The following is a 9,494-nucleotide window of genomic DNA, read 5'->3' as shown; positions in this document are numbered from 1 at the left end:
GTTCCAAAGCCACAGTACAGTACAGACGTTGAGGCCTCAGTGGCGCCCTCTCCTGGCTAAGGAGCCCCGCCTCCACCTTCTGACCCCGGGGTTCCCCAGGCTTCCGCACAAGAAGGTGCCCGCTGGAACCCCTCTCTGTCTGGCCAGGGCCGCGGAAGAGTGGGGGAAGGAAGGGAGAGGCTGGAGGCCACAGCCCAGGGCTCTGGTCGTCCTCCAGCTACAGCGGGCCTCCACTTGCCCGTGAGCCCCTCCCAGTCTGTCCTGCAGCCCACCCCCAGGGGCCCAGAGACAGCGACCCCCATTTGGCCTCCCGCCACCGCCCTCGGCTGGCAGCCCGCCAGGCCTGAGCTGCCTCCGTTTTCTCCCAAGGAGCCACAGCCGCGTGCAGGCCGACTGCTGGGGTGGCGGAGCTGGCCAGCCAGGCCGCCTCTCGCTGGTGCTTTGGGGGGACCGGGACAGGAAATTCTTGAACAACTTGGGAGCTCGCCTGCCATGACGGGAGGGAGCAGAAGTTCAGGGGGCCGTGGGCGAGGTCGCGTGGCCGGGTCCCGCGGGCAGGGGGCCTGCCTCCTTGGTCTCCTTCCCACAGGTGACATCCATCCCCTCTGCCCTCGTCCCCCCATCCCTGTCCCTTACCCCTCCCTCCAGCTCACCACTGGCCCATCGCTCTGTCTGTCTTTATTGATTTGGGGAAAACTCGAGGGCCACGACACAAGCAGGACCACCACGGTCAGCAAAGCACAGAACAGCGTGCGGGAAGAGCTGCCCCCGGAAAGCCTCTTCGGCGTCTAGAGCGGGTGTGGCGGTGACAGTGGAGCGGGATCTCCGTGGACGCACCCCGCCAGCCCCCGGGCGAGGGCGGAGCCTGGGTGGCAGAGGGGGGAGACCCACTGCTGCCCCAGCGCCATGCGCCACACCCACACATCTCCAACTTTCCAGCAGAGGCCAGCCCGGGGTCCTGGGGCTGGGGAAAGGGGACTGAAAGGGCCCGCCCACGGGAAGGGAGTCCAGGAGTCAGGGCACTCGGCCTCAGCATCTGCCTGGGGGCAGCGGGGAGGAGAGAGGAGCACGGGGAAGGGGGCGGTCAGGAGGCTCCCCAGCCTGCCCCCGCCCCCCCCATCCCAGTCTCGGTTCTCAGCAGCAGTGCTCCCCGCCCCGCCCCGGGTCTTGCCATCAGGCTCCTCATGATCCCTGCAGCCACCCGCCCCCTCTGGCCTCCATCGTCTGCTTCTGCCAGAACCCCGGCTCCTTCCCTCCACCTCCACCTCCGGTCCTCAGTCCTCTGCTCTGCGAGGTGGCCACACAGAGCCCGCCCTCCTCTCGGTTCACTTGGGGGTCAGCTCCCAGTGGGTGCAGGGCCCACACCCGCACACCTGAGCGTCACCACTTTGGGGGCTGGCCGGACCCGAGGCCAGGGTGGCTGTGACGGGCCATCCTCCGCCCTGAGGCCTCCTCGCTCTCCGGGCTCTGCCCCAGCTTGCGGATGTGACGCAGGAAGGAAGTGGCATTGAATGCTCGCTGTGGGGAGAGAGGGCCATCAGGCCATGCCCCGGCAATGGCCCCAAGACTCTGAGGGCCACAGAGGCCACTGGCAACCAAGGCTGTCCCCTGAGAGGCGGGGACAGCCTCGAGCCAGGTCCACAGGCCCCTCTCCACACTGACCTTCCAGTGAGTCCGGGCAAAATTCTTCTGGATCTGCTCGCTGACTGAGCCCAGGATGTCCTTGTCAAAGGCTGCGTCCCCAGAGATCCTAGGGGGAGGCCACGGGTCAGTGGCGGGGGAGTGTCTGAGAGCGTGGGCCCTCTGGTCCCGGGAGAGCTTGGCAGGGGCCCCACTCACCAAAGATGCTGTAAAGCCTGCTGGCAGGTGAACCTCTTCTGTGGGTCTCGCTCCAGAAGGTGCCGGATGAAGTCTTTGGCTGGAGTGGGGACGCCAGGTCAGCCCACCCCGTCCCCGCTGCCCTCGTCACTGCCCCCTCCCTGAGCTCGGGGCCAGCTTCACGTTCACCTGATTCTGAGATGTCATCCCAAAAGGGAGAGTCAAACTCATAGCTGGCCCTCAGGATCTGGCTGAAGAGTTCAGGGTCGCTCTCGTCGTAGAAAGGGGGGTACCCACACAGCCTGGCACCCACACATGAATCACCCAGCTGCCGGGCCCTCCCCGACCCAGCAGGAGGCAGGCAGGCAGAAGAGGAGCCTTCCCAGCGGTCACTCACAAGATGTAGGAGATGACACCCAGGGCCCACACATCCACAGCCTTCCCATAGGGTTTCTGCTCCAAGAGCTCCGGGGCTGGGGGCCAGAGACAGACAGACACGCACCCGCACGCACACGCGCCGTGGCTTCAGTGCCGCCAGGCTCAGCCTGGTCGACCCCAGGGATGACCCACTGCCTACCCTTCCCCTGGCACCATGTCCCCCAGCCCCCTCAAGCCCCGGTGAGTCTCAGGGCGCGCCCCCCTCACTGACCCACATATCCTGGGGTCCCGCAGGCGGTGCCCAGCACGTTGCCAGTCTGGATTTTGGAGAGGCCAAAGTCGGAGACCATGATCTTGGAGTCCTCAAAGGGTGTAGCGTAGAGGAGGTTTTCCGGCTACGACACACGGGCGCCGGAGAAAGTGCCAGGTCAGCCCTGGCACGACCCCTGGGGCTGGGCACCCTCAAGTCCCCCAGACCCTCGGTGCACAGGGATGCCGGGCGTGGCCCCGGGCGGGCAAGCAGGAGGACGGGCACCTTGAGGTCTCGGTGCACGATGCCCAAGCTGTGCAGGTAGGAGACGGCGCCCAGGACCTGGCCCACTAGGTGGCTGGCGTCCTTCTCCGTGTAGGAGCCACGCTCCATGATGCGGTCAAACAGCTCGCCCCCCGTCACCCTGAGGGCAGCGGGGACTCGGCTAATTCAGGCCAGTCGGCCCCCACTCACCACCCAGCGGCAGCCCCAGCCGCCCCCCCCCCCCCCCCCCGCCCCAGCTTGCCCCTGCCCTCCTCACAGCTCCATGGCCAGGTAGAGGTGGGAAGGGCTCTCGTGGACGTCCTCCAGAGCCACAATGTTGGGGTGGCTGACCCTGCAATGGCAATAGAAAGGCCCGTATGGGCCACCGCAGCCCCCTCTGGGCCTCTCGGGGCCTCGGAGTGCTTCGTCCCGGGGCCCCAGGGAAGGCTCCCTCCCTCTTCTCTTCCTCTGGCCTCTGCCCCGCTTACCTAGCATAGGCCACCTCTGCCTGGTCCAGCAAGGCAGAGCCCCGGGGCCAGGCGGTCGTGGGGATGCACTGAAGGCACAGGCCTGGCCAGGGGCGAGCACGCACCTGCGGAGCACGGCGATTTCGTTCTCCACCAGGGCCTCCTTGCCTCGAAGGGCCTTCTTGGGGATGCACTTGAGGGCGACGAGGTGTGAGGAGCCCCGCTCCTGGGCCAACACCACCTCAGAGAAGGCGCCCCTGAGGCAGAGAGGGGGAGGCAGGCAGGGAGGGGGAGAGGCGAAGAGGAGGAAAGGAGGGGGCGGGGAGGGAAAGCAGAGGTGCGGAGGGGGAAGGGCCCTCCTAGCTGAAGAAGATGGGGAGGCCCTCCCAGTCCCAGGCCACCCATCCGGCCCCCCCACACACACTCACACATTCGCTGACACACACACACACACACACACACACACACTCACGAGCCGAGCTTCTCCCGGATCTCATAGACGCTGCTGATGTCTTCCGTCTGTTTCTTGAGCAGCAGCATGTCTGTGGGGGGTCGGGGAGAGATGGAGAGAGGCCCCCTGCGTGAGGCCACCCTCAGTGGCAGCCCTGCTGAGAAACGCATAAATCGCCCCCAGCCCCAGGCCGGCAGCATTTCGCCCCTCCCCCACCGCCCAGGCCCGCACTCCCAGGTGGGCGACTCCCAGCGAGGCCACCGCAGACCTTCCTCCCCTCCCAGATACGAGGCCCCCATCCGGAGCCCCCACCCCACCCCGGCTCTGGCACCTCGACGGCGATCAGCGCCCAGACACCCCTTCTCTGCCTCCATACAACCATGGCAGCCGCGATCGGCCGGCTTCCAGAAGGCTCCGTGCACCCCCACCCCGTCCCCTCTGGGCCCACCCCCATCCACGGCGCCCACAGACGGCCCTCCCACACCCCCAGGCCTAGACCTGTCACCCAAGGCCCAGCGCTCACAGGCACTCGCGACTCAGGCCACCAACCCTCCCAAGATGCACCTGCGACCCCAGCGCCCAGCCGCCTGCCACGGCCACGGCCGCGGCCACCCACGCGGCCGCCCAAGTGCAGCCCGGCCCTCGGCGCCTCGGGGCGGGAGGGACTCTGCAGCCTGGGCCTCCCACGTCCCGAGCTGCGTGGGCCACGCCGGGCTTGACAGGTGTGCGCGGGGGCTGCGGCGGCCGTGGCCGGGACTCCCACGCGCCCCCGCCCGCGCGCGCCCGCGCCCGGGAGCGCCGGGTGCGGACCTGGAGCCGAAACTGCAGCGTCGCCTCGCGCAGTGGCCGCCGCGCCGAGCCCCCCGCCCGCGCCCCGCCGGACCCGCCCCCTCCGCGCGCGCCCCCGCCGGCCGCTGGCGACCGAGAGAACGTGCGGTGGCCGAGCGCCGCCGCGGCGCTGCAGGGCGCCTTGTAAGGCAATCGGCCGGCGCGCCGGCCCCCACCGCCTCCCTCCTCAGTCATTCGTGCCGGTTCCTGCCGGCTCCCGGTCCCTTGGCGGCCTGGCTGGGCCGGCCCCAGGGCCTTTGCACCACCGGCTTTTGCTGTCCGAAAGTCTCTTCACCCACATGTTGACATAGCTCGCTGCGTGCTCTCAGGTCTCTTCCCTCGCGCCAGCCCTGCCACTGCCATTTCTGCCACCCTGGCCTGAGCCACCATTCGCACTCAATTGGAGGACAGCAACAGTCTCCCCATTGGGGTCCCTTTGTCCTCGGACCCCACCCTTCGCCCCTCCTACCCACAGTCTCTTTCCCACCGAGCAGCCAGACCATCTCCTATATCTGGAGATCGTTTCACCGGACCTCCGGACCCTTCCACAGCCCTCCAGGCCATGAGGCAAAGCACAAGTGCTTACGGTGGCCTAAGGGCTCTGCATGATCGGTCCCCCTTCCCTATCGCTGCTCTGGCCCCTTTCCACCCAGTCTCCCGCTCGCTCAACTAGCTCTAGCCAGCTCCAACCACACTGGCTTCCTAACTGGCCCTCAAACACACCACACATGCACCTGCCCCAGGGCCTTTGCACTCGCTGCCTCTCTGCCTGGAATGCTCTTCACTCAGATACCTGCTTGGCTTGCTCCCTCACTCTGTCAGTCTCAGCTCAAATTTCACCTCCTCAAACAGGCCTCCGCTGCCCACCCACCCCAGTCTCTAGAACACCACCCTGCCTGCCCTGTCTTCAGGAGATCCACCACTGCAAAATCACCTTCTCTGTCTTGTCTTCCTCATCAAAGAATCCACTCCCAGAAAGTGTCTCTGCTGAACCAGCTCGGGAAATTAGTGCAACAGTCAATCCTTCGTGCAACAATTAGTTGATTCCTCCCATCCGGTCCCATCTCGGTTCTGGCACTCCTCCTAGGGGGTCCAGGCCCTGCCAGGGATGGGGGGACAGCTGTTCTGGCTGTTGACAGGAGTACATCCATACAGGTCAGTGCTGCACAGGCTTCATGGAGTCACGGGAACTGCCTGCTGAATGCATCTTCACAGGGGTGTGTCTGTAGTCCTTGGCATGACACAAAGTCTCTTTTTTTTTTTTTCTAAATTTTTTTTAATTTTTTTAAATTTATTTTTGAGACAGAGAGAGACAGAACATGAGCAGGGAAGGGGCAGAGAGAGAGGGAGACACAGAATGTGAAGCAGGCTCCAGGCTCCGAGCTGTCAGCACAGAGCCCGACACGGGGCTCAAACTCACGGACCGTGAGATCATGAGCTGAGCCGAAGTCGGATGCTTAACCGACTGAGCCACCCAGGCACCCAGTCTCTTCTTTTTTCTAAAGTTTATTTATTTTGAAAGAGAGAGAGAGTGAGCATGAGCGGGAGGGGGGGGGGCGGGGATGGGGAGACAGAAGGCTCTGTGCTGTCAGTACAGAGCCAGACACGGGGCTTGATCTCACCAACCATGAGATCACAACCTGAGCCGAAATCCAGAGTGAGACGCTTAACCTGCTGAGCCCCCCCAGGCACCCCTGACAAAAAGCCTTTCAAGAGAGTCCATGGGGCCGACAGAGGTTTTTCAAAATCATCTTTCCAGAACTCAGCTCCCACCTGTCTCTGTCCAAAACGTGGTAAGTCTGAGATGATCCCTCCAGTTCCTGCTCCCCAGCCCTTTCCCAATCGTCCCCCCAGTTAACTCAAGAAGGTTCCAGGGGTCTCAGCCCTCGGCAGCATGTTCATTCCTAGGAATGGAACCGATACTGAGCCCCGTCCCACACCGACCGTATGTCCTCTTTGTTCCCGGACACCTGAACTAATAATGGACGCACTGGAGACCCATGTTACTTGCTTGTTTAATGGTTACACGTCAGCAGGTCGGATCCAGGGCTGCTGTTCTGGTCAAGCCGGAAGGAATTTTACCAGAGCCCCGTGGTCACAGATTGGAACAAGAAGTGTAATTTATATACATTTGTGTTTCAGAGAAATACAAAGCATGAGGAATAAAAGCCCGGAGAAAGACAGCACAAGGGGATGTCTCTGAGGGGCAGCGGACAAACAGTGGAGGCAGGAAGAAAAGAACTAACTTCCAAAGGGAACATGGAAAGAGTTTGAGATGGACACTGGGATCAGTTCACCGGGTGATTTTAATGCCATTGGCCTCATGTCAAAAGTGGTATCACGGTTGTTGTGTTTTTTTTTTTAACAGTATTTACAAGACACCAGAAAACACACCCTTTGCAACTGTTTGAACATCCGTTGAAATATCGTAGACGTCAACTTCAAAATGCACACGTGTGTTGAGTGGTTGGGATAAAGAGCTTTTCAAAATCCTTTCAGGGGACCCCTCAGAGAAAAATTAGCTCAGAGTTGACCACAGGCCTCAATGTAAAATACCAAACCTTTAGAAGAAAACAGAGGAGAAAAATCTGTCTTAGCGTGGGCTTGGCGATGAGTTTTTATTTATCTATCTATCTGCCTGTTTATTTATTTACTTACTTCCTTATTCTTAAGAAGGCTCTGCGCTAGGCATGGAACCCAACGCGTGGCTTGAACTCACAACTCTGAGATCAAGACCTGAGCTGAGATCAAGAGTGAGACACTTAACCAACGAGCCACCCGGGCGCCCTGAGTTTTTAGATATAATATGGAAAGCATGGCCCGTGAAAGAAAATGTGAGACACTGGACTGTATCGAAATTTTCAATGTTTGCTCTGCAAACAACACCGTTAGAGAAAGAGAAGAAAAGCCACAGGCTGGGGGAAATGTCTGTAACAGACAAATCTGATAAAGGACTGGTATTCAAAATAAACAAGGAGCTCTTAAAACTCAACATAAGAAAACAAACAGCTCGATTAAAAAATGGGCAAAAACAAAGAAACGCAAACAAGTAAGCATAGGAAGAGATGCTTGAGGTCGTATGTCCACAGGGAAGCGCAAAAAATATTTTTAATGTTTATTTATTTTTGAGAGAGAAAGAGTACGAGCAGGGGAGGGGCAGAGAGAGAGACGGGGACAGCAGAGAGCCCGATGTGGGGCTCCATCATGACCTGATCGTGACCTGAGCCCAGGTCTGACAGTTAACACTTAACCGAGCCCCGCAGGCACCTGGGAAGTGCAAATTACAAAACTAAATGTACTCTTCCCAAATGAGGGAGCAATCGTGCTTCTATTTACCTAAAGGAGTTGAAAACTTACGTCTACACAAACAGCAGCACGGAAATGTTTAGAGCGGCTTTGTTCATCATCATGCCAACAGCGGAAGCCACCCTGATGTCCTCAGGTAGGTGAATGGATAAAGTAACTGCTCGGTGAAACAAGTCGGCCTGAAAACAGCAACATACTGTAAGATTCTCTTTATGTGACATTCCAGAAGAGGCAAAAACGGTAGAGACAGGGACCACATCAGGGGTTGCCAAGGGTTTGAGACAGGGGAGTCCCGGGTGGCTGGGGGAAGCCTAGATGTCTAGGGCTGGGAGGCCGGACACCCTGGGGAAGTCAAGACCCAGAGAAGTGGACAGCAGAAAGAGCGAAGCTTAACATACACAAATTTTAAAATAATCCTTCAGGAAAGTGGGGGATCCCAGGAAGGAATGCAGACCGACCGAAGAATCTAGGTGGATTACAGATGTATGCAACCACCTTGCTGAACGGGATTGGGGGAAAGGGGCTGATGAAAGTCACTAGGAAATGAGGGGATTGGACCGGGGGGGGGGGTTCACTTTAAAGTGGAGACACCTGAAGTACAGGCACGACCCCAGCCCGATGACCGAGGCCGACATACAGCGGTGAGTCATGCTGGCAGCTCCTCGTCTCTATAACCATCACCCGGTCTACTCGTGACAAAAACACCAGACAAACCAAACTGTCCAGGCGGTTAAACATGAAGAAAGTCTAAGAGGAGACGTGCCAACAAATGCAGTGTGGTCCCGGGGCAGAGCAAGGACATTAGAGGCAAGCTGAGGAAATCCGAGTTCTGACTACGGACTTGGGTTAATAACTGGTTGGTTATTGTAACAACGCGTGGGCAGGGCGCCGGGGCGCAGAGGCACCCGGTTCGAGGGCCCCAAACACACCAAGTTCAGCCCCTCCAAACTCCAAAGACAGAGAAACTAGGGGTAGTGAAACAGGAAGGGGACTTATTTCGGTGAGGCCAACACCAGGAAGACAGTGAATACTTCCAGGTTTGTAGAACAAAAATGTGGGGCGGAGGGAGGTGGGTGCGTGCGTGCTGGTGGGCAGTGAAGGTCAAACGGATGGTGTGTTCCAGGGCGGGATCTTGCTGGCTCGGGCGGGGGCAGTCCCTCTGCTGGAGGGGGTAGCTTCGGTTCCCATCTGGGGGTGCTTTGCCAAGAGACCAGCTGGAAGGGAGAGGCCAACTGGCAAGGGTGAGGTCAAAATGGAGCCGGCCGAAGCCCTCTGTCAAATACAGCACACTCATGTGCAGTCTTGCAACAGGGGGAGCTGCCCCCCCCCCCGCCCCGCGCCGCCCTGCGTAGGGGTAGGAGGCTCAGATTGCCCCTCCCTAGTCCTGGGGACCCTCCAGACCTCCAGCCCCCAGCCCCGGGGCAGCTCCCTGCCCCAGTCGTGGAAAGCACAAAGCCCTTCAAGGTGGATCCCACCCTTTGTTCCCAGCTAATTCTAATTCCAAAACTCCCTGTGCCCCTACCCTATCTCCTGGTGCCCCTGGGATAGCCAGCCGCCCCCGGGTGGGGCACCCCCCTCACCCACAGGCCCGCTCCTCAGGCCGTGGCCACCCGAGATCGGGTGGGCGGCGCAGCCCCAGCCTCTGTGGGCACCGGGTCCAATTCCCAGGCCTCCCCGGACAATGAGAGCCTTCCGCTCACACCCCCTTCCTGCCCTCCCTCCAGCTCTCTCC

The 9,494-nt window shown here is 60.5% G+C and overlaps 1 protein-coding gene across 9 annotated transcripts; it reads right to left on the bottom strand.

Moving 5' to 3' along the window:
• Nucleotides 1–663: 663 nt before the first annotated feature.
• On the bottom strand, nt 664–9,494 carry PNCK (pregnancy up-regulated nonubiquitous CaM kinase). 9 transcript variants are annotated; one of them, XM_081794311.1, is made up of 14 exons: nt 8,354–9,494; nt 7,814–7,941; nt 5,391–5,555; nt 3,650–3,719; nt 3,303–3,434; nt 2,988–3,062; nt 2,732–2,891; nt 2,468–2,591; nt 2,216–2,291; nt 2,008–2,120; nt 1,840–1,918; nt 1,663–1,750; nt 1,374–1,518; nt 664–1,040 (listed from the first exon to the last, which is right to left on the bottom strand). In XM_081794311.1, the coding sequence occupies exons 4-13, from the start codon at nt 3,715–3,717 to the stop codon at nt 1,381–1,383; spliced, it is 1,053 nt and encodes a 350-aa protein (XP_081650437.1). In that variant the 5' UTR covers nt 3,718–3,719; nt 5,391–5,555; nt 7,814–7,941; nt 8,354–9,494; the 3' UTR covers nt 664–1,040; nt 1,374–1,380. The 9 variants fall into 9 exon arrangements, with proteins under 9 accessions (XP_081650437.1, XP_081650438.1, XP_081650432.1 ...); XM_081794312.1 differs by lacking the exon at nt 5,391–5,555; XM_081794306.1 differs by lacking the exons at nt 5,391–5,555; nt 7,814–7,941; nt 8,354–9,494 and adding an exon at nt 4,756–4,792 and having other exon boundaries at nt 664–1,036.

The sequence above is a fragment of the Panthera onca genome, chromosome X (assembly GCF_046562875.1).
Source record: "Panthera onca isolate mPanOnc1 chromosome X, mPanOnc1 haplotype 2, whole genome shotgun sequence".
In the NCBI taxonomy this organism is placed as follows: domain Eukaryota; kingdom Metazoa; phylum Chordata; class Mammalia; order Carnivora; family Felidae; genus Panthera; species Panthera onca.
This window is presented reverse-complemented; position numbering and strand designations above follow the sequence as displayed.

Bases quoted from the DNA above. Each gene is read 5' to 3' on its own strand.
- PNCK (XM_081794308.1), bottom strand. From the start codon at position 4,002: ATGGAGGCAGAGAAGGGGTGTCTGGGCGCTGATCGCCGTCGAG. The intron at 3,435-3,649 runs GTGAGTGTGTGT...TCTCTGCCTCAG, and splicing joins ATCCGGGAGAAGCTCGGCTC to GGGCGCCTTCTCTGAGGTGG. The intron at 1,519-1,662 runs GTCAGTGTGGAG...CTCTCCCCACAG, and splicing joins TTGCCCGGACTCACTGGAAG to CGAGCATTCAATGCCACTTC.